The 23,483-nt window shown below is 50.8% G+C and overlaps 1 protein-coding gene across 6 annotated transcripts; it reads right to left on the reverse strand.

Moving 5' to 3' along the window:
* Positions 1 to 4,378: 4,378 nt before the first annotated feature.
* Positions 4,379 to 15,025, reverse strand: TCTE1 (t-complex-associated-testis-expressed 1). 6 transcript variants are annotated; one of them, XM_027681735.1, is made up of 9 exons: positions 14,854 to 15,025; positions 14,191 to 14,342; positions 13,437 to 13,531; positions 12,654 to 12,710; positions 12,331 to 12,430; positions 11,097 to 11,351; positions 8,602 to 9,170; positions 7,077 to 7,526; positions 4,379 to 5,124 (listed from the first exon to the last, which is right to left on the reverse strand). In XM_027681735.1, the coding sequence occupies exons 6-9, from the start codon at positions 11,278 to 11,280 to the stop codon at positions 4,957 to 4,959; spliced, it is 1,371 nt and encodes a 456-aa protein (XP_027537536.1). In that variant the 5' UTR covers positions 11,281 to 11,351; positions 12,331 to 12,430; positions 12,654 to 12,710; positions 13,437 to 13,531; positions 14,191 to 14,342; positions 14,854 to 15,025; the 3' UTR covers positions 4,379 to 4,956. The 6 variants fall into 6 exon arrangements, with proteins under 6 accessions (XP_027537536.1, XP_027537535.1, XP_027537541.1 ...); XM_027681734.1 differs by lacking the exon at positions 12,331 to 12,430; XM_027681740.1 differs by lacking the exons at positions 12,331 to 12,430; positions 13,437 to 13,531.
* Positions 15,026 to 23,483: the final 8,458 nt, after the last annotated feature.

Genomic DNA, 23,483 nt, shown 5'->3' on the forward strand with positions numbered 1-23,483 from the left:
GTTGGTGTGTTTGTGGCTCTGGGCTGGTGACACCCATCTGCCTTTGTGGCAAGGGCTTTTCAGGGTGACAGAGCATTGCTTGTTCCTTGTGAGAGGAAACTCCTGACCTGGTTTCTGTGAGAAGATGGTGTGAAGTGTCACATTTGCTGCAGTGAGTGCCAAGGAGCAGGGATAAAAGCATGGAGCAAGCTGTGTTTAAGAACAAGCTAATCCATTGCTGGCTGCCTGAAACAGGAGAGATGCTGGATCTGCTCCTTGGACAATGCTTTCTGTCTCTTCCCACCCTCCCCAAACCTGATGGGAAAACTGTCATTCCTATGAGGTAGACAAAGGACCGCTCTCCCCTGAACTCCTCTGAGGCTGTGTGTTCACATCTTTTGGATCCTGTCCCTGCTGGGTGTTGGGGGCCAGCCATGAAATGCCAGCAGACACATGATGACCACAGGTGTGCTTGTGGGCAGAACTCACAATACCCTGCTGGTGCACAGCATTCCAACAGTGCTCCCTGCCCTGGCATGCCTCCTCCTTGCTTGGTGGAGAGCAACCGCGCATGTCCTGGCATCACCTTGTGCTTTTCCAGAGAATTTCACAGCACTTGTCTGAGCCTCGGTAATCAGGGTAAGTTCAACAGACCAAAGTTAGAAAACAGAAGGCCTTGACATTTTGGTGGTCCTGGTCCCCAAATCTTTGGTGCTGTCCCTGGGGAGGAGGGGCAGGTCGGCTGTTGTGGCAGTGTGGGGGCAGGGGACAGCATCGTAGTGAAAGCAGCGTGTCTGCTGGAGTCTCCAAACGTGTGCTCTGTGCTTCTCTGCTGGGGCTGAGAGCAGCTTTGCTGTGGGCTGCACAAGGTGCACTGATGGAGGGCAGAACAGCATGTGGATGCTCAGCAAGATGTGGAGAGGAGGGTTGGTAGGAGAACAGCTGTAAAAAGGTTTGCATGTGCGGTGGTTTTTATAGGAGACGGAAGACAGGGCAGGAGGCTGTGGTGCTGGAGCAGCGGTGCTGCAAGGCGGAGGGGGGAACAGAGGGAGCAGGGCGTTTGATGGAGAAGCTTGGGAACAGAGTGGGCTTTCAAAGCAGTCTGTGCATGCTCTGGCTGAGAAGACAGGCGGGAGGTATTCCCAAGCTGAAGTGCCCAGGCCATGTCTCGCTGCACTGCTGGAACGGTGGTGTTGCCTCTAAGCCCAGCACTGACAGCTTGAGCACGTGTCACCAACCGTGATGGCTAATGCAGCCACAAGGTGTAAATGTCACTAATGAATAAATTGCCCTGTGCCTTGGAGAGGCTAATCCATCACGGCCAGAGACAGGGATCTGACAGGCTTGGCTATTTCAGGCATACCCTGTAGGGAGGAGGAATGCTTCTTTTCTGAGCCATCCCCTCCACCTAGGGAAACCAGTGCAGGGTTTGGCTCTGTGCCACCCCTCAGCTTCCCAGTCGCATGAGCTCAGGCTTCATCCCTTTTCACTCCAACTGAAGGAAGAAGCAGGAAAGGATCTAGGTTAGCCAAAAGGGGCTAGCTGGTAAAGGAGTTTGGAGGGAGACTGCTGCACAGAGGACAGGGGTGACGTAGGGGCTGGTGGCATAAATTGGTGGGTCCCCAGCAATCAGGAGAGCTTGTGTGAGTTGTCTGGGTTGTAGAGCTGCATGGGCTGGACTGTGCATTTCAAGCCAGTAGTGGTTGGTGCCATGTTTTACAAGCATGCTGTTTCCTCCCCAGTTCAGTTTTGTAGTTTGCCCCTATAAGAGGCAACCCGGAAATTCTCTGAGCCTGCGCCAGCCCAAGTTCTCCCCCCCGTCCAGAGATGGCTTCACTGTGCTGTCCCAGAGGCAATGCACAGGACACCCATTTCCCCCCCTGCTGTTGAACCCCAGCCACCAGCACTTCATCTTACTGTGCAGAGGGCCAGCAGGTACCCAGCAGGCAGGGACAGAAGCTCAGTGTGGACAAATCCAGCTCCATGGGACCAAAGGGAGGCTGAACAGCAGCCATTTCAATGCACAGCCTCTGCCCATCGCTGTGGCAGTCTGCTTCTCCTCCCCCAGTCGGTGCTCAAAATCAGCCTGCCATCCTGTTTGCGACATATGCCAGTGTGACACCTTGCAAATCAATGCCTGGGTCGCTGTGAGCAAAAGCTGCCAGGCTTGGGAAGCTGGCCACCGTCTCCTGCTACCGCGTGCACTCTGCTCAGAGCAGCAGAAGCCGGGCTCACCATCTGCTCCATGAGGGAGCAAGCTGGGCACCCCTGCTCCGGCCTGATGGGACACCCACTGGCATAGCTCAAGTGCAAGCCCTTGTGTCATTCCCCCTCTTTTACTTTCTGACTACCCTCATCTCTCCCTATCTCTCTGGCACAGATCTATGGGCAGGGGGATGTTCCCCGCTTGGCTGGGGTTCCTCTGCTGCTGAGTGCCACTCATGCAGCATTGGTGGGTGGTGGCGGTGCTGGAGGTCATTCCCTCCTCCAGACAGAGGCCCACAGATGACCCCCCTCCTCAAAGCCTGACAGTACTCCTTGGGGATAGATCTCAAAGGAGATCTAAAGGGTCTGTCCTGGCCCTGCGCTGGCACATTCCTTTCCCAGCACAGAGTGACCAGCTAGTTACCGCTCTGGAAGGCAGTCCCACCATACTGTAACTGGACCTGGAGCTGACAAGTGACCCACCTACAGTGGAAATGTTTACATTCATACAATCTGCTGTTGCTGGCAGACCTTTAATTTTTAGCCAACATGTGTGGCGTTTGACATGGTTTCAGCCCTTGCAGACTGGCAGCTGATTGTTAGTCTTGGGTGTGGGCAAGTGGTGCAGGCAGCTTGGTGTGGACTTTGCTCTTTGGCCAAGAGATTGATGGGAGGGAGGGCAAAGGGTTCTCCAGGCAACAGCTAACTGTCCAGGCATTCCTGCCTGTGGCAGCCCAGGAGTGGGTTTGGGGGGTACTTAGGTGATGTCAACAGTGTCAGGACTGTTTGCAGGAAAAGGAGCAGTGAATATCCCAGAAACCAAGTCAGCAGTTTTTCTGGTGATGACATGTTTTCCCAAGCCTTTTCTTTCCTTCCTTTGTCCTCACTGGCTCTGGCAGTCAATTCCTCCTCGTGTGTCTGCTAGCATGTCTGCAGGATCTCATCGCTGCCCTCCCAGCATGAGCTTTCATTGCACAACTGGCTGACCAGCTGCAGCCCTGTCCTTGGAGCTACAGGCAAGCTTGCCCAGGTCCAGGCCACTCCCATTAAGCCAACACCCTCGCTGCTGGAGCTGTTGCTTCATCAGCCTGATGCTGATCTGGGTCTTTTCTGCTGTTTCTGAACATGAGTTCTCATCTCATTGAGGTTTGGTCATCCAGTGGAAATATTTTGTAAATGCAAATAAAAATAAATAAGTATATTCAATACCTCGGTCTCGAGGATGGGAAACAAGTAGAGGGAGATGCCCAGATAGGGAGGTTTCACAGCTGCTGGTTCTGGTTAGGAATTCTTGTGGATGTAGCCCCTGAAGCTTCCATAAATAGTTGGGAAGGGAGCTACGCAAACTTGTGAGGGCTTGGGGCTGAGCCTTGTCAACGCCCCTTGTGTGGCCAGTGCCACCAGGGACAGCCTCACACTCCATCCTTCTGATCTGTACGGGTGTGACATGGTGCAGGTAGAGGTCCCGTCGGCCGGGGGCTGGTGGCACCACAGGTGTCTATATCCATCAGGCAGGGCAAGGCAGAAGCGGGTATGTAGTGGATAAATTCCTTTGTGAACACTGGGAAACAGTTTTTACTTTTCAACTCTGTCAATATGATCTAGCTCTGTCTGTCTCTCTATATATGTACAAACAGTATATCACAATGTTGCCTTTTTTGTTGGAAATATCAAAGTACAAAGATTGTAAACCAAATCGGTGTAATAAAAGTTTCAGATGATTCACTGAGGTGGTTGCCAGCAGTGAGTCTGTGAGTACTGGTGCTGGGCAGGTTTGGAGGCATGTGAAGCCCCTATACCATTGCTCAGAGGGCAGGAGGGAATGGAAGTCAGCCCACTTGCTGAATTCCCTGATGACATCTCCTGAGCAGGGTGGTCAAAGGACCGAGGCAGTCAAGTATGTGCCTTGTCCTTTCCTCAGGTGGCCACAGCCTCTTGAGCAAAAGGAAGCTGCTCCATTTTGCTCCAACCCCAAAGAAACTCCTCCATTTTCAACATTGTGGACTGTGTGGGCTAGCAGTCCTGTAGGGACCCCTCTAGCTTGAAGTTTTGCAAAACACAGAATTTTTTTGGTACAGGTTTGCACAGAAGATCACTACTAGGCAAGGTAAGCATTTGGTTATAAAGAATTAACCTGTTTGCAAAGCAGGCTAGCACTGATCAAAACATAGCAACCCAAAGCAGGAAACCACAGTGGCGAGACCTATAATTTATTGAATTTATTTCTTAGTGCTTTTCACCATCCATATCAGACTCCAGACAGATTTTGCTATAAATACAAATAAATTCTTGAGCAGAGCAGTATCCAGAAAAAGCTGCCAAGGAATTAGAAACAACATTCCCTCAATCCCCTATGCATCTCACATCCTCCTCAGCAAAATGCTTAAAAAAGCTGCCTGCCCTGAAAGTTAGCTCTGGACTAAACTATTTAGGTGGCAGAGGCTTCACCTTAGCTGCTTTACAGGTGGAACAGTTACTTGAACTAAGCTTACTGCTGGGGCATGTTAGAAGCACCACAGGAGGTGGAATATAGTCTGGTATGCAATGAGAGAGGGGGGTCAAGAGGCAGATTGCTCTGTGGTGCCACTACAGTCCCTTGAGGTCTAACGTCTGTCTCCTATTAAGCCACAGGTTGGATGATGGGGGTCTGGGAAAGGCTGAGATGGCAGCCACAAGATAAGTGTTTCTCAGAAATACAAATAAAACCAAGCCTCTGAAGTAAAGTATCTCCAACACTGTGCCTCCCAAGCTCATTGTGCTGGAGCATTTTATTCAGGGGGGCTTGGCGGTGGAGTGCTGCAGCCTCACTGCTTCCCTATTGGCCCACACAATTTGGTGAATGAGGTACTCAGCCTCCTGATCCACCTCTGTCCGGCGGAGGTCAAGCTCAGTCAAAGTCTTGTTGTCTGCCAGCCCTGCAAGCAGCTGCTTCCCACCATCCTGCAAAAGGATGAGAAGGAGTGGTTAAGGGAGGAGATCCAAAAGGGAGGTGTATTGCTCCTTTTCTCTCCTCCCCAGGGCAACTTCTGCTGCTGGCAGTGGAAAGTCTGTGAGATGGTGCCACAAGGGATGAAGGCCTTCACCCAAGCCTGAAATGTTGCTCACAGGAGAAGTGCAGGGAAGGAGTGTAACCTTATGCAGCTCTCAGTGATATGACACATGCTAATGACTCCCTCTGGGTACCATGTCAGGAGTTCTCAAGCTCAGACTGGTTAATAACATGTCTGTCTGGCAGTGATAACCTGAGAGGAGTCTGCTCCCCCGTCCCCCAGTCCCCAGCTCACTGCTGGCTGGGGACAAATGGCAGTGTGATTAGTGTACTGCTCCTCATTCTGCTCCTCCTCTCATCAGTGGTGTGAGCCCCAGTACTGGCAGTTTCCTGCCTGGATGCCATTTCCCAGACTGGGTTGGCTTTCCTGAGGGGAACATCTCACACAACTGAAGTCCAGCCTGCTTGGGACAGAAAATGTGATGTAGATAGCCTTAGGGAGGCAACTCACTCTGGGGCATCTCCCTTTGTTACCCAAAGCACTGTATTTAGGCATGTGACAAATTGAACTTTTTACCATCCTAGCTATTCTCTTTCAGGTACCAAATACACCTTCTGCCCCATCTCCTGCATCCAGATGGTCCTCTCATCCCAGCACCCTCTCTCTTAGCCCTTTTGCCAAAAAGGCCAGAGCAAAAAGGACTGGGAAGAAGTCTCTTTTTAATGAGGTACAGAGGTCAGAATTTAGTACATCTGTAGCAAAACCCCCAATTTCCCCAAAGGTAATATCACCAGCTGAGTTTTGGGCTGCTCTGAGGCTTCACAAATGGGTAACAGGAGAGCTCAACAGAAGGAAGATGCTAAGCATAGAGATTATTATTTACTAAACAAAAATCCTTCTATCCTTTCCAATCTTTGCCCGCTTGTATCATTAAACTCAAATGGTTTTCCACATCCAGGACCATAAAACTCAGAACTCAGAAAAGGTTTTCTGCCATCAAATCCTTTTAAAACCATTGTCAAACCCATTGATGCCAATATTCCTGCCAGCAGGGACAGCTGGTCTTGCTGTCTCTTTATTTGACAGAGAGAATAATTGAGGCAGCGCAGAAAGTTTAAAAGCCAGCATGATTGCTTTTGGCTGCCTAGTTTCGGATTTCTAAAGCTTTTTTTAATCAGCAGTGGAGAAGCGGTCTGGTTTGTGGGCATGTTGCATACTGCAGCTCTTTGGGATGTCGTAAGATCTGTGGATGCTCTTCTGTCTAGAAAATGTAAGCCTGTGTTTTAGGAGCCACTTATAAGCACCCAGACGTGACACTTCTGACCCAGAGCACCGCTCCAGGGCTGCAGGGTGAGTTAAAGAAGCTCAGCAACTGAGCCAATTTTCTAACAGTCTCCTCTGAACATGTGATGGATGGGAGAAATTCTGGGAAGGATGACACTATCTGTGTGCTGTTGAGTGACAGATGGCACAGCAGATCCAAAGCACAGAAGATATGCATGAGGCCCTCATCTCACGTCACCTATCATTATTAACTATTCTCACATGTGCAAAGTGGCTGTGATTTTTCGCAGACATACTCCCTGGTGTTCAGTTTCCTGGGAGTGGGAATCCCTCTCTGCCCAAAAGCCCAAAGCCTCAAAGCCAGGTTCAGCCCTGTGAATGGAGCTAGATGTAACAAGTGAGATAAATATGTGTGCATGCACAGAAGGTGTCCTTCTTCTTCCTGCCCTCTGCTAGAGTCTCTTTCCTGCTCGCAACTGATTGTTATCACAGAGAGATTCCAAAATGAGGAATTTGCCTCATTTGCCTCTGTGGCTTTGAGGGAGGGCAGGCTCAGCATCTGCTTTTCAAATCCACTACACAGGCTCACAGACTGCAGGGAGAAGTGGGTTTTCTTACCAGCCCCAGGCGGTTGCATGAAAAGTTGATGCTCCTCAGGGTGGTGTTCTGAGCCAGGACATGGGAGAACAATGTAGCAGTTGGCTCTGACAGGTTATTACTTCCCAGATGGATGGACTTCAGGGTGGTGTTGGTCAACAGGGCACCGCCAATCGCCTCCCCGCCTTTGTCCTCCACGCAGTTGAGGCGCAGATTCAATGAGGTCAGGGTGGACTTCTCAGCCAGGGCTTGAGCAAGAGCCTGAGCCCCCAGGTGATGGATCTGGTTGTTACACAGATCAAGGATTTCTAATCTGCTGCGACTGATCAGCTTGCCAAGAGCTTGTGCCCCCTTGTCCCTGATGAGATTATGGGACAAATTCAGCTCCACCAAGCAGGGGTGATCCAGCAAGTTACGGGCCAGCAGCTTGGTTTTTTCATCATCCACATTGCTTCGTGTCAGCTTGAAAACCTGTGGGGATAAAAAACAAGGTCTCTAAAACAGCCAGTGCTTTGGACTGAGCTTTGTACAAGACCTCAAGAGAGTTAAGCCTATGGTCCTCCATGCAGGTTTCATCTCCCTTCACTTCCAATACCTTTAGCCAGTAGGTTTGAGTAGTTGCTTTCATAGTGGGCAGATACTACCAGCAGGCAGGGCATGCCACTGGTGTCCCATGCCTATTCTAGGGAAACATGGTTTGTCTTCTGGGAATTCCTGTTCCTCTCTTCTGACTGCACAAGATTTTTAACTGGGGGCTAAATTAAAGCAAGATAAAGCTGTCCAAACATCTGCAGCAAGTGACAGCAGAGCCCACCTCAGATCACAGTCAAACATTGTCTGAATGAACATGCACACCAGTGGTAACCACAGTGCAATGTCCTGTGCTGCCAAGGCACCTTAACAGCCACAAGAGAGGTCAGTTCTCTTTTGGAAGCCAAGCAGACAAATATTTCCCAAAACATGCTGATCTATGGGGAGAGTGTTCAGCCAGCTTGCCCTGTCTCTGCTATGGATAGCAATGCCAACTGATGTTTTGGAGGGGCTATCTCCACTGCAGTTACCAAAACTGAAGATGCTCCTAATGCCCAGGAGGAAAACCCTTCATCATTCTAAGAGAAGTGTGAGTACTTCCCCATGCTCTTCTTGGGTGTCTTTGTTCCTCTGGGGCAGGTTGACATGTATTTACTCAGCATAACTACTAAAACTCCTTACGAAAAACTCTCTCTGGACTTCTCCTTCCCTCCCAGAACTGTGTGAGGAGTTGAAACAGGAGTGCTGCTGTCCCTTATGTTACAGGCAACATGTTTTGTGGGAGCAAGTATTTTTCTCACTGACCCTCTGACAACCCATTCTAACAAGAACATTGCAGAATGAGATACTCAGCACTAGGCCAGCAAGTTACATCACTGCACTCTGCCAGACTCTGTAACTTGCAAAAGGAAGGGTGCTGCCAGCAAGCAAAAACTGGTCCCTGCACTTCTATCCCCAGGTGATTTGAAGATCTATCTGTCTGAGGAAGGGGAAGGTTCAGCTTGGGGTACATTACTTTCAGGCTGTGGCACATCTTCACGGCAGCAGCCAAATTGCAGCAGTCCTGGTTGGTGAAGTTAAAGAGGTTCCACTCAAAGTTCATGCCACAGTCCTTCACACCATAAGTGAGATGAAGCTCTTCAAGGTGAGGGAGAGCAGTAATGAGATCTTTCAGGTCGTAATGTTGCACGGAGACCTCACCAGATTCAAAGTCACTCCCTGTATCAGAGAGGTCATCCCTCTCCTCTTTTTGATCCACCTTCACTGGTGGCAGGAACTGATCAATCTCCAGTTTCCGCACATAGCCTTTGCAGAGCGGGATGAGCTCTAGGACCTGGTTGGGGTCTGTGGTGTTAGGGATGAAACATTTCAGGATGTTCTCCAGGTGACGTTCAAAGAACATCCGTTTCCAGCTGTCTCCATAGTTGGAGACATCACACAGTTGCCACCGCTCAGTACAGCACCTCTTCCAGTACTCCTCATCGCTTACTAGGTTGGCAGTCACAGCGAGTGGAAGGCCAGTGGAGAGCCTGTCCAGCACCTTCCTTTGGTGCTCAGGCAGAAGATAGTTCAAAATAGGGTTCTCTGGAAGGAATAAAAAGAAAGAGAGGTTGGTCTGGGCTGTAAGAACCAGGGCTAGCTCTATGGTTCTGCCCAGCCCCGCAGCTGTGTGCCCAGGCCCTTCCTTCTACTGATACTGCCTCTCTTAGTTGCCAGAGGCTGGTGCACATAGCTAAGCTGGCAGAAAATATGAAGGATTCACCTCCTACATTTCTGTGTAGGATTTCTAACTTTTACAATAAATATCAGTGTAATTGGGTTTACTCTCATAATATTTGAGAACTGCATCAGAAACTTAGCTCCCCATTTAAATTTAGTTTGAATGGAGTTTATATTCAGAGCAGGAATTCTGCTCCCAAGAGAGCTAATTCAGCCTTACAGCGATGGGAGAGCTTGGCTTGCCATTTGCTGAACTTTCTCCCTTTTGGTTTCTAAGCATATTGAAGAACAGTATTTGAGAACAACTGTCTTGTGTGTGCTCTACATGCAGGTCCTTGTGCCTATTTATCTTAAGTCAGGTGTCTGTCTTACCTCAAACTGATTCCTCTTCCTTTGCACTGAGGCACACTCCTAGCTTTTAGGTCCACATTATTTAAATAAAAGTTTGGTTTTTCCTGGGAACTCTCTCCCCTCAGTCTCTTTCCCAGTTCTCACCCTATGCCTCAGCTGGCTTTTGTCTGGTGAAAGTTCTTTGTGGTAGGAAATGCCAGAGAAAAGTCATGTGTACTCACATCATGACTGTTTGGTGACATGTACAGTCGTGTTGAGTAACAGAAATCATCAGTGGAGAGACCTATATGCACATGGGAAACCAGATTTTGAGTGGGGTTAGCTTTATATTTCCTCTGTTGCTGTGGCATTTCCTTCATAAGGACACCCAGAGTTTCACCACAGCCTCTTCCCAGAATCTATTTTCCAGTGTCCTACAGCTGACATTGCAATGACCTTCTCTGCTAAGTCCCACAACACAAGCAGAGGTGGGACACATATGGGCAGGACTGGGATAGTTTCACTTGGGTTCACTCAGGCCACAGCAGTGGGCAAGGTGCAGCTGCACAGCTCAAGCAATGGCATGATGGTCCTCATGACACCAAGCACACTGCTTTTATGCACACACAATTAGGCCCAATCCATTTGGCATCAAACTGACTGATGAGGCTGGTAGGACTGCAAGGGTGTCCCAGCTCAGACCCTCAAGTACCATCAGCCCCTGGCATAAGGTAGCACTGAGCTCCTCTGTACTGTCTTACAGTCCCAATGTTGAGATAGCCTTAGAGCTATCTTTAGTCTTTGCTGCCACTTCCCTGAGTCAGCCAAGAAGACAGGTAGGCCCTTCTTTTCCCCCTCCCAGTCAGTTCTCGGATGAAACATGCTTTTTCTGTTTTGCTGTTTCCTCAGTCCACCTGCTTCAAAAGCACATTCTTTGCCCAAGGATATACCTTGTCACATCACCACCGACAGCCGTGGAGGAGGGCTGAGTCTGTGAGTACAGTCTGTATTCTGAGATGGCAGCTCCTCCAGGCAGGGAGCAATTCTCCATCTCCTTGTACAGCACTCAGTATAACAGGGCGCCATCCTCAAACGCTAGCATAACACATATATGAATCAAGAGGAGGAAACAGCAACTCCACAGCCCCAGCCATGGTTGAGGTGAGTCCAGAAGAGCACGGATGGAAGAAGATATGATTGAACAAGGTCAGGGCAGAGTCACATCCTGGACAGCAGCCCAGAGGACTCCAGCCATCCCTGGAGTGTACAAGTACATACTTAGCAACTAAACAGTTTGTTTAACTGGCTGCTCAAAGGGATATTTCTCCCCATCTGTCCCTTTGGCAGGCCTGGGTACCACACTCTGCCTTTCAGATGCATCTGCCTGCCTTGTTGACCCTCTGCTCCCTGGGACTGATGCTCTCTCTCCCTGTGCCCCAGGGTAAATGCACTCCCACTTACTTTCAAAATTGTGAACGATATGCTGGAGGCAGAGCTCAGTGAGGTGAGGGACAGTGACAAGGGACCAGTTGGGGTCCTCAGTGATGCAGCGGCGTGCATAGTATGAGCCAGCATCAAAGCTGGCCTGAGATGGACCTGGTGAGGGAATGGCTGTGCTCCTATCACCAGTCACTGGCTGCTGCATTCTGCTCAGGACCCACTTTGCCCTCAGGAGAAGTGCTTAAGAGTCAGCACCACATTTTCCAGCTGGACTGCCTGCAAAAGAAAGAGGCAACTTCAGAAAGAGGCCAGTGATAAGTATGGTCTGCTCACACTGCTCTCCCGTAATGCACGTGGCCCCTGCCCTTTGCCTGCCTCCTCTGCTTTAGACTGGAAGCACTGCAGCCAAACAACTATTACTCAGCCTTATCTTTATATCCTGCCCTGTGCAAAGAGGTCTCTAGGTGCTACCTGTAATAAGCAGATAATAATGTGGTGTTAATGCAGAGTGCTGTTGAAGAGGATGGACGGGAATTGATTGTTTACTGTCTTTTCCAATAAAAGGAACAGGCGAAGCTGACAGGAGCTGGGTTTAAAGCAAAGGGAAATGACGGTTCTTTACATGGTCTGCAGTTGAACTGGGGAATTCCTTGCCACGGGATGTTGTGGATGCTAAGAGACTGTGCAGGTTCCAGAACAAGTCCATGGAAGAGAAACCTCTTGAGAATGATTAAATGCACAGAAATCATGTGGCTCAGTGTGAGCTGAACACAGCTGGAGGTGGGGAGACTGCTGGAGGAAAGAAGAACATATACTTACATTGTTTTTCTACTCTTCTCCAAGTGTCTGCTTCTAGCCACTGTCAGAGATGGGTTGTTGGGCCAGCTATCCCCCGATTTGATCCAGTATGCCTCTTCTTATGACTTTAAAGAGAGATGCTTTACAGATGAATACATTATAAGTGGGTTTTTTTTCCTGCATTTCTCAATTACTGTCCCGCTGAACTCCTGCCAAACATCCATTAACAGATGAGATGGGTGAGACCTGTTCAGACTGCACTGAGCCTAAGGAAATATGAACTAAAACCCCAGCCTGGAACAGGAAGAACTATGCCCAATCCTATTAGCTCTTCAGAGCTCTCCCAGACCAAAGTTTTCCATTTGCTGTTTCCTACCTCAACCTCAGGGCCAGTGCTTTATGCCATCAGAATCCCACATGTATGGTTATTGCCTGGAAGTCCTAATGGTTCTCTTACCAGCACTACCAGTCTGAAAAAGGCAGAGAAGACACCAGGAAAGAATCTTCCACTTGAGTTCTGGGTTCAACGAGAAAGCAGGAGGATGAAGCTATATTTCCTGGGAGGCACTGGTGTACAGATGGCAAAGACAAATGCTGTAGAAAAGGGAGCCTGGTCTGAAGAAGGGTGCATGTGAAAGAAGGAATGAATGACAGGCAGCTGTGAGGATGGACTGGGAGTTGTTTTCCTGCAAAGCTTCTCACCCCCAAAAGAAGGTGCTATGGTGGTGGGCCACCTTTCAGGGGGAAGAGAAGAGGCCTGGTTCTCCACAGCATACTTACCCAGCTGAAACCCAGCTCTTGGTGCTTGATGGGCTTCAGTAGAAGGGCAAAGCACAGCTGGAAGGCAGTGAGGTGGCATTAATAGAAGAGAAGTGACTGGGAAAAATGTTTTCTCCCTGCTCAGTTCTTTGTCCTATTCAAAAACCATCTGTATCACTCTGTCCCCCAGGCCAGTCACAGCTAATTGGAGCTTCTGATGGCTTTCCTGACCTTTTGGAAGCAATCATTAAAGGACAGCTGTTGGGGAGAGCCAGTGCAGCATTGGTGGCCTAGGATTATTTCCTGTCTGTGTTCCAGCAAATGATCCAACTGCCAGTTTACCAATGGCAGATTGCTTTTTGAAGGGTAGGTAAACCATGGCACATGCAGGACTGCTGGAGAGGAAGCAGGAGACACAGGCAGAGCTGAAACCCATCTCTAGAAACAGTGCAGCTGCCTCCATGCACTGGATGAAGCTCTCTGAGCAAAGCTCGCCTGCAGTGAGAGGTCAGTCATTGTGCAGTGCTCAGCTGTGGGCCAGCCCCAATGTCAGGTGGCCACAAAGGAGAGGCAGACAGCTTGAGGTCTCTGTGTCCGGGCTGCTAAGAAGCTTTCCCTTGAGCCCCACAACAAGTAGCTCAGCTGACTCCGCCATCCCCACTTGTCACTCACTATGAAGCCAACAAGAGCAAGGCTGCAAGGCCTCCGAATCAACCCCAGTGCCAGATCTCATGCTGAGTCACCACTCACAATTCCATTCCCACCATGCCAGCACAGTGAGCATACCCTGCCAGGTGTGCTTACCACCAGGGAAGGACCTCATTCAGCCCACATCCCCTCTGACTCGGCTGCAGAAGTCTCACCCATCCAGAGCTGACATGCCAAGCCAGTTTCCACACCTGGTTTTGTTAAGTGTGTATTTAAAAATGGAGAAGCATTATAATTCACTATCAATAAACCAAGTCAACAGCATTAATGCACGCTCCTTCCGACACGCTCTACATGCACAGCAGTCACCTATGATAAAAAGGCTTTATTAAATGATATGTAACGAATGGGGTCATGTAGTAAACTCCCAGTGTGTCATTTAACACCCAGGTTAGACTGAAAGGTAAATAATGCTAAAATTCTCAAAAAGAAAAAAATCACACTTCCCTTCCCAGGAGGAAGCTGACAGAAGTCCACTCACACAGCCAACTTGTGCTGCTACTAACGTGCCTAACAAAGCTTCTCCAGTTGAGCCTGTTTTGATCTGGAAATAAAAATTTTTGCTCTTCTGATTCACACCAAAGCCCATAGAGAACAAAAAAGAAGAGGTGTTTGGAAACTGGTGACCTTTGGCTGATGCTTCTTACCAGCATTACGGACATCCAAGATATGGAACAATTGTAAACACTGCATTTACTGGAAAGTTTGCAAGTGCAGGAGAAATTCTTTCAGAAGGTGGTTATGCCCCAGCCAAGATCACATTCACATTGAATCTCTGTCTATCCATGAATCAAGGAAGCTCTTACATCACTGCAGCAGTATGCACATGTCCTGACCTTTGTGCTGTTACCTGTAGTCCAGGCAAGCAATCCCAAGTGCTGCCTAACACTGCTGATCCTGCTGCCACATGCGAGGACTTGCCACACTCCCTTGCACTTCCAAAGGCTGATGCTAAGTGTGCATTAAGACAGGCTAATCAAGAGGCTCAGTGTCTGCAACGGGCTTTAAGAGAGTTAAAAAAAAAAAGGCGTGTCAAATGAGGAATCTATTTAGTTTCAGATATAATGAAATTTGTCTGTAATGGAAGATTGGGCAGAACGAGGCCAGCCGGCCTTTTGGGAATATGGTTAATGTCACCACTGTAATCCAGGCGGTGTGAAGGGCCAACACTATGGTCCTGGACCTCTGCCGGCATGACGCGGAAAGGGCCTCTGCCCCAAAGGGATGTCAGAAACACGAAAGCCCTTTCGGACCTGAGCATCGCACACCGCAGCCCGGCCACTGCGCGCAGCTGGCTCTGCCGTGCCAGCCCCCGGACACTCGGAGAAGGGTCCCTTCCCCACGGGCAAGGAGAACCCCTTGGCTGCTGCTGAACTCCGCGGCCCCCGCCAGCCCAGCTCCATGAGGTGCCGGCGGCACGGCCTTGCGCTACACCCTCCCGGCCAAGCTCCTCTCCAGAGACCCCGAGAGGGAAGAAAAGTCATTAGCCCGGCCCCTTCCTTAAGGATCAGACCTGCAAACTGCGGGAGGGTGGAAGTGTGCGGTCGCGGGAGGTGGACGCTCCCGGCCCCCGCAGCGCCGCGGGCGCACCCGGGCGTGAAATGCGCGGGGTCCCTCACGGCCCCTCGGCCCGGGGGGCTCCGGCTGCCGCTGCGTCCCTTGCTGCGGGGCGGGGGGGCAGGAACCACCCGGCCGCCGCCCCGGCCCTGCCGCCCTCGCCCGCCGCCGCTGTCGCTGTGGACGCGGCCGTTGCCGGGCGGGGCCCCCGCGGGGCGGGAGGGACACCCGGCCGGGCACGCGGGCGGCTCCAGGGGCAGCTGGTCCCGCATCACGCTGAGGAGTTCGCGGTGAATGGGAGCCCCCTCTTCGAGCACGGAGGAAATGTGGGAGCTCACGACCGTGTCCCTCACGGGGATGCTCCAGGAATGCTGGAGTGGGGCGGGAGGGGCCGAGGTCCCGGACACTCCTGCAGCGACAGCTGCTGTGGCATCACGGCATCATGGAAAGAATAGAGCAAGGCGTGTGAATGGTTCAGTACCAATATTCAAAGGGTGAATGCTTTGCAGTCCTCAAGATACCTGATTTTTATTGCGTGTTTGTAATGGTAAAAGTACGCTGTCAGTGTGTGAAACAGGCTTGCTTCAAGGTCTCATGTTTTGGGGCTGTTACCCTTGAACGGCAGATCACAGGCAGGTCCGAGGGGAAGAAAAGCAAATCTGATAACTCCACTGAAGAGAAGATCTTGGTCCATCTGCTGTGTGCCCATCTCTCCTCCTCGATGTGCTCTTTTTTCATTCTGCTGTTAAGCATCCTCTGTAGGGGAGGGGAAAGACCAGAATTCTCATCAAGGCAGTGACCACACACACATAATGCTGTGGAATGTAAAGAGTAAACAAAGGGATAAAAACATTCATCTCCTCTTTCCATTCCTCAGATTTAAGCATTTCAGTATTTGCCAGGGGATTTTCAGACTGAAATGTGTCTTTCTTTCTCTTCATCAGAATGCTGATACACTCAGTAGTGGGCACATGAGGAGCACAGCCAGCCTGTGCCCCGTGGGAGCATACATAACACTGGTGCCAGCTCTCATGATTGTCCTGCAAGTCCCATAATAGCTGGCATTTTTAGGAAGCTGTGCTGACTTGTGTATAAAATATACCTCCTGGTCGTGAAAAAGATGTTACAAGCATGATCTGAGAATACCCAAAAGGCCCAGCAACATAACAATAAATGCATAGAGGCATAGATTAAAAAAAGGATCAAGATTTTGAGGCCTCCTTTGTGAGTTTCAAAGATGGGAAGTTAGGCTTTGGCAGTAATGTACTTCTTTTTCTAGGTGTGGCCTGATTCTGTCACTCAACTCCGCAGAAGACAGTGACACCGCCTGTGAGTCAAACTGGTGTTTAACACAGTGGGGGTGTCATAAGCCTTGCAAAGCCCTTCACAAACACTGACCCCACACTGACCATGTTATTCCTGGGAACACATCTTTGGGGCTTTTGAGACCTTGAAAAGGAGAAATGGGAGCAATATAAGACCAGAAATATTTTCTCTTGCACTGATTCCCATGCATGCATTCAGTTAGACTCCTGAATAGCAGAGATACCAAACAGGAACCAAAGAAATAGCCTCCTTTAGTTGCCTCCACAACAGTGATCAGTTTCTGAGCTGAGCCTTCAATGATCCATCAACTGACGTTTTTAGCCCACCTCATGGCTAGCATAATGCAAATGTCATATTTTGGACTTCACGGTCCCATGGAGTCCAGCTGTGTCTATCCAATCATTGATTCCCAGAGAAACGGTGCCCAAGTATTGCAGTCAGTTGTTGAACTGGATGCAATCAGGTGTTGAATCATATGCTGAAAACAAGGAGTGGTAGTCAAAAAAATAGCTGTATTAACTCTTTATCTGCCTTAGCATTTATTTCCATGTGTGTAGGCATCAGCACCTGTTTCCAGTGGGGTGTGCAGTGGCAGTTCTTCCTCAAGTGCTGTGGAGTAGCTGACTGTGCAGGGTAAAACACCCATATCCATTCCCATTCCCCCTGTTCACATCTGAGGGTGAGGATGAGGGAAGGTGCTGCTTCCTGGCCTTAGTGACTAGAGCATTGCCCTACCAGTGGACCACAGATGCCTTCTGTATCCCTGCAGCTGCCAGGTCTCAGATTTCTCCCAGGCAGCACCTGTGTTGGCGTTGTGCATTATCAGCTCTGCCAGCTTTGCCTGGAGTTGGAGGACAGCGTAACAGTAGTCAAAACTCATATCACAACAAATAAATAGGACAGGAGCCAGGTCCTGCAGTGCCTTGTGTGGGAGGAACATATCCCACAAGGCATCTTCTGCTGCTAATATGAAGATTCAGGTGCTGTTCTGGAAACAAAGATATGGCTGTAGGGTGACAACCTTTTTTAGTGTCCTAGGCATGATGGAAAAGTAACATGTTATCCTCCCTGGCTTTGCTCAGCCACCAAGACATATTGCAGCCAAGCAGCTCCCCTCCCTTCCCCTCCCTTCCCCTCCCATCCCCTCCCCTCCTCTCTCCTCTCTCCTCTCCTCCCCTCTCGCACCAGGACCAGCTGTCTCCTCAGGGACTGCAGGAACACATCTGGTGAGGCTTCTGCCCATGGCAAGTGGAAGGCTGTTTGTTTGCTCTGGCATCTGGAGGTAACAGGAGAGGAAAAGAAAACTCCTCTGTGCAGGTGTCCTCCTATTCAGCTCTGCTGGTGCATATTCTGCAATCCCCTGCATCCTCATACCCCACCATGACAGACGGAAGTCCTCTTGTGTTGCCAGAAGTCACCATACCAGTCCACGATATCATTTATTTGAGTCCTTTATTCCATGTGGGGCAGCTTCTCTAGCTGCTGCCCAGAGCAAGGCTACACCCATCTGTCAGATGTGGTTCATCTCTCCATGGGGAAGAACCACGGGAACAGCTGAAGGTCAGGTTTGAGAGGAGGCTGTTGGTGTTTGATTTCTGTCTGACACTAAAGGGATTTGTTAGGGCAGGAGCCAGCAAGGTTTGTCCTTGGCACTGGTGGAGTCCTCTTTCATGAATGGCTTCTACCCTTTCAATGAAGAGCACAGAAAATTGCCAAAACTGGGAGGGACTCAGCAAATTGAGGATATTGAGGAGCAGGGACTGGCTCCAAAGCCCTGTCTCCAGGCCCTTCTCTGGCTGGCTCCCTGCAGCTCTTGCTGGAAAACACTCCTTACAAGCAGCCGGCAGCTCCTAGAGTCCTAGGGGAAGCAGCAAAACAAATGACATCCTGGAAGGAGGAAAAAGGCCCCTGCACAGCCAGTGCTCAAGGAATGGGGAGCAGGATGCTCTCTGTGCTGTCACTCTCCCAAAGCTTTCTGGTCTCCCTAGGTCCCAGCAGGAACCATGCAGCTGCTGACAGCTATTAATAGAGGGGAGAATGTGGGCTCTTTTTCCTACTGCTTCCTGGGATGAATGGTAATTACCCTTAATGAGACTGGTTCTACCTCCTACCTTCCAGCCCCCTTGCCTGCTCTGGCAGGGAGAGACCAGCTCATCTGCTGCCTGCACTGGCTCTGTGGGGAGCAGGGCTTGGCAGCAGGAGTGGAGGCTCATCTCCCCAGGACATCCTGCAGGCCTTGCCCATGGATGATGGGCACAGGGGCGGAGGCAGAGCCTGCCAGCTGACAGGCTGCAGCAGCTCATCTCAGCCTGGTCTTTCCAATGGCACACAGGAGCCCTGTGGGGAGGCAGATAAATGATCCCATCTAACCCTGAGGGTGTGGGTGTGCTCTCTCTTTGAGATTAATTAAAAAAAACAAAACAGGGGAAGAAATAATCAGGGAATCTGACCTGTCATTATTATTGGCATCCCCATCATAATGCATTGCACCAAGGTCTGTGAAATGGGGCATCCTTCCTCCACTGCTGGTGCAAAACAGCAAAATACACCTGGACTTGGCCCCCATCTCCCACAGGGCACAGCCTAGATGCCATGGGGTTAGTCAGGATATGACCTGCCCAAGGGAAGGATGTTTTTGATCTTATGCTACTGCATCTCTGGCCTGAACTGTAAAGTAGGCAGGTTTCATTCATTCAGTTTACTTCAAAAATACTGCAAAAATAGTGCACGAGGTTTTCTTCATCCACTGAGACTACGCCTCCCAGGAATCACATCCCAAGAAGATGGAGGAAAATGTGGATGGCTGTTAAATCTTTCGTGAACATCCCAGACTCTGGCTCTGGGGCAGGACACCCTCTGCACCAGTGTTTGCCCAAGATGCTTAGTAAGGTTGCACTTCACTAACCCCACTCAGTCCACCTGAACAGCCACAATGTCTTAATGAATCCTCGCTGTTCCCCAAAACTTGGCCTTTTCCCTGCTTGGTTCAGCTTAGTAGCTAGTAACACCTTCCACCACAGGAACCCCTTGCTGTCCTTGCTGCTTGCAGCAGAGTGAGAGCAAAAGGGCAGACGCACTATCCCACCCTACCAAGCTGAACTTCCCTAGGCAAGGCAGTTTATTTGCCTCCTCTTAGTTTTTAATTTCTTTTTTCCCCAGATCATATGTTTTCTTAACTGATTCTAGAAAACCTTCTTCTGGGCAGGATCCGTGCCCAGGGACCTCCTGGCTCCTGTTTGAAAAACCACTGTCTCCTTGCTGCTGGAGTCCTCTCTATTTCCCTCTCTCCAGGATCTCTCCAGCGTCAGACCAGAAGATTCAGGTCCCTCTACTGACTCCCACTCAGCCCCTTGTGTTGCATCCAAGTGCCAGATGGCACTCTAGGCTCGGGAAGGAGCTGTGCCAGGCTCTCCTCCCTTTCTCTCCACCCTTCAATCTACAGAAAAGAGACAGAGAACCAGCACTGCCAGATTTCAGGCTACCATGTTTGTGCCAACTTCCCCAGTCTTCAGCTCCAGTTGCAGTGGGATTGAATGGGAGGTACTGGAAGTACCCCAGACCAAGGGGTTCTAGGGAAGAGAGGAGCAACTCTGAAGCTCTCCCCCGTGCCCAGCTCTCTGCTATAATTAACAAGCAATGCTGAGGACACGACCACAGCCACTGCTTCCTCCATGCTCCCCCAGCCCTGCTTCCTTCCTTACTTGTTGGAAAATTTCTTGTTCATCCAGGGTTGCTCACCAGCACTGGGTAACTGCCTGCAAAGGTAGTTACAGGTCAGAAGATCTGAAGGCTTAGAAAGCTTCTCTTGTGTAGGACAAGTGCCGAGGTCCCCCTTATTGAAAAAAGGAGGAGGGGATAAGCAGAGCTACTGTCATACCAGTCAGTGGGTTGCAGAGGCTGTGGGCAGCAGAAACATCCTATTTGTGAGCCCTGCTGGGAGCATAGGGCTGTGTTTGGACAGCAAAAGGAACCCGGGGAGGATGTGGTCAGATACTTCCAGCCTTTGTGTTTCAGACAGCTGCGTTAGCACAATGCCTGCTGCTTTTGGCTCAGAACTGGCCCCTTGAGCAATCCCTCCTTTCCTGTAGGGATTCTGGCACTTTTTGCCAGCTCTTCTTGATACTCAGGGAGGGGCATCTCCATTAGCACTGCTTGAGCTCTAGGGTCTCGGCTGTCACTACTGTGTCACAGCAATCCCCACAGATGCCATCCCCGGAGCATGTGTCCCCTCACTGCCAGGTTGCTGTCACTCAGCTCCTCGGAGGGGATCAGGAAGACATCTCCTTTAGTAGAGTCCAGGAAGAGACATGCACAGAAACAGGGCTAGCTGCAGCAGTCTGGGTCATGAAGGAGGTATTTGATACAGAAACCCTGGTCACCAAGGGTTTCTTCCTCCTCTCCACCTCAGTTCCTGGGGAATGGGGTGCTGCTGTGTCCTTGCTGAGGATGCCAGCTGTGGCCAGCTCCTTCAGCTGTGCTGGTCACACTCCGCCTTCCCTGTACACTTGGCTGCTGGCTGCAGGGCTCTGCAAGTGGACAGCATCACCTCACTTGACAAACCCGGCAGTGGATGTGTGAGCCAAGCTGGGGTGCCATGTGGGAGAGGAGAGCTGGCTGCATATTTGGTTGGAGGAGGGAAAGCATCTAGTTAGTGACTTCTATTCCTGTCTGGGCTTGTTGCAGACTTCACGACATTCAGAGCAGGTGTGAAGCTTTTCCCTTCCCAGGCTGGGGATGAGCGTTAGTGGGAGGCTGTTTTCCAGCACTCTAATGGCGATGATCCACTGGTTTTGCATAGTCTCTTTTTTCCGCAGGGTGGTCCTTGCTTTGCATTTTAGCTTGTGACTCTGTGTCATTCCCTTCGCTGCCCCCATTTCCACCTATCCCTGTCGTACCGTGTTTTGATAAACCGAAGTGCGTGCAACAGGATAAGTGCTCTAGAGAGATGTGAAACGGGATGAGATCCTACATCACAGACAGCGCACAGGGAGATTTTGAAAATCCTGGGGCAGGCAGCACAGTATTCTTCCTTCACGCGGGCATCCGAAAGCAGATCAGAGGTCCATGTCCTTGTTATATTTGAAATGAGGGCATCATCCCTGCTTGCCTTATTTACCTTCAAGGCCAGCTTGGCTATGATAACCCTCACAAAGGGACATCCAATACCCCTTGCATGGGGACACCCCTTCCCTTGAAGGCTGGGGATGCTCCTTGGAGACTGACTGATAGAAGAAGGAGAGGAGTGGGAAGGAGTGTGCTCTTCCAGCATCCCTGGGTCAGCTGGGCTGCATGGGCTGGGTACATGGGGGTATCTGAGGAAGGAGGCACCTTTTCTGTCTCTCAGACTCTTGGTGTCCCCCAACAGCAGCTCCATATATCTTGTATCAGCAGTTGCAGGGTCTGGTGTAGGGCAACTTGTGGAGGCTGAAGGGGGGCCCTGTCCACCCTGTCACAGCAAGGACAATGTTGGGGCAGTTGCTGTGGTGGGAGTCGGACACTGATGGGATAGGACAGTCTGGGAGATTGCGCGCCAAGGGCTGCTGAGTTGACACTGTCCTTTGGTGCCCTCTCCCCAAACCAGCGGAGCCCAGCACCGGTAGAGCTCGGGAGCTGCCAGCTGCCATCACTGTCCCTCCAGAGCCATGCTCTGTGACAGATCTGCTTCTCACTGCTGCTGCACCCAGCTCCCGGGCACTCTCTGGCCTCACAGCAGGGTGTGGGGGCCATGGCAGAGCGACGGGGGCCACAGTAGAGCCACAGTCCCCTTTGTGTTCCCTTTCAGGGCTCGGCTGGTGAAGCAGGGGATCCCAAAGCATCATGCTGTGTGCTGGAGGCAGTTGGGTGCACGCTGCCAAATGCCTCTGGTTGCAGCTATTTGCCACTGCTTCCTGAATGTCTCTGCCATGTCCAGCAGCATCGCAGGCCGGCTCAGGGAGAACCACTGGGCTTCCCTCTTGTGTCCCATCACCATATCGGGATTGCACTGGTAAAGGGAGCTGGGCTCAGCCCTGACATGCTGCAGGCTCTGCTTGCAGCTGCTGAGCCAGGCTGTCTGGAAAACCCACACTTTTTTTGTTTAAGGGTCAGAACTTGCCTGATGCCTGCAGGGTGCTTTTGAACCCGCGAGGAGCAACCTGGAGCATTCCCAAGGACTTCTGTACTGCCAGCAATGTGCCAAGGCCAGCTGCTGCCTCTGTGCCTGGCCTACCCCTGGCTTATGCCCTGTGGTGCGTCCTCCAGACCAGTGTAAAGCTTTCCATTTCTGATTTCTAAATCCAGCTGTACCCCTCTACAGTAAGGCCTCCAGCTCTGCCTGACAGGGCCAACTTATTCTGCTCAGCTGTGCTTTTCGGTTGCACTGCTTGCCGAGTCTCTCCTTCTTCCATCTCCCTGGCTAGATGCCCAGGACTGGGTGCCCAGGGTGATGCTGCTCCCCCAGGGCTGGGAAGCCCTGCTGCAGAGCCCGCACTTGCTGTTTTTTCCACAAAAGAAAGCCACTGTGGGAGCTCACTGGCACTCAGATGTGGACAAGGGGGTCTCCTCCCAGAGCCTGACTCTGGTAGGGAGTGGTGGTGCCCATAGCAGGGACACCCCACACATCCTAGCTCATGCTGCTGCTGCAGGGCCGTGAGAGCCGGCAACTCCTGGGTCGCTGTCGGGGCAATAAGCTCCAGCAGGAACTCTCCTGGCTCTCTGAACCTCTGGTCTGTTCCAGGTGGGTGATTCCTGTGTTTCTAATAAGGCAGGGGAAGAAAATTAAAAGCCCAAGTGAGCAAAGCATCCAGGCTGAGCCATGAAACATCAGAAATGCCTCTGTCAACACTGCAGCCGAGGCAAGCAGGCAGGCAGGCAGGCAGCTTTTTAATTATTGATGGTGCTTATAAATAAATGCTGGGGCAGGGAGGAGGTTACAGCAGAGCAGAGGAACCACTTCTGGGTGGGGGAGGGAGCCTGAGAACTTGCTTGTTTTAAAGGTCATTTAGTTTTGTCTCTCTTTCCCCCTTTTTCTGTAAAACTCGGTGATATTTGAGTTGATGGATTGTCTTCCTTGTGCATCTTCTTCTTGCACCTGCTTAACCTGGCCAGCCAGGAGGACGGAGAAAAGACACCCACAAGTGAGGGCAGTGAGAGGAGGAAGGGGGAGGGAGGGAGGAAACACTGTGTGGAATGTGGGACAAACAGGCAAACGAGGAGACAACAAAATTAGTAGAGCAGCAAATCCCAACCCGAGTGTAAATAATTCTTCACCATGTGAAAAGA

The sequence above is a fragment of the Neopelma chrysocephalum genome, unplaced genomic scaffold, assembly GCF_003984885.1.
Source record: "Neopelma chrysocephalum unplaced genomic scaffold, ASM398488v2 Primary Assembly neopelma1_61b, whole genome shotgun sequence".
Taxonomy (NCBI): Eukaryota; Metazoa; Chordata; class Aves; order Passeriformes; family Pipridae; genus Neopelma; species Neopelma chrysocephalum.

What these genes read in the sequence shown, in the direction of transcription:
- TCTE1 (XM_027681736.1), bottom strand. Translation starts at nt 11,280, where the DNA reads ATGCAGCAGCCAGTGACTGGTGATAGGAGCACAGCCATTCCCTCACCA. An exon ending in TATCGTTCACAATTTTGAAA is followed by an intron (nt 9,171 to 11,096) that starts GTAAGTGGGAGT and finishes TATTCCTTCCAG; the next exon opens with AGAACCCTATTTTGAACTAT. An exon ending in AGATGTGCCACAGCCTGAAA is followed by an intron (nt 7,527 to 8,601) that starts GTAATGTACCCC and finishes TTATCCCCACAG; the next exon opens with GTTTTCAAGCTGACACGAAG.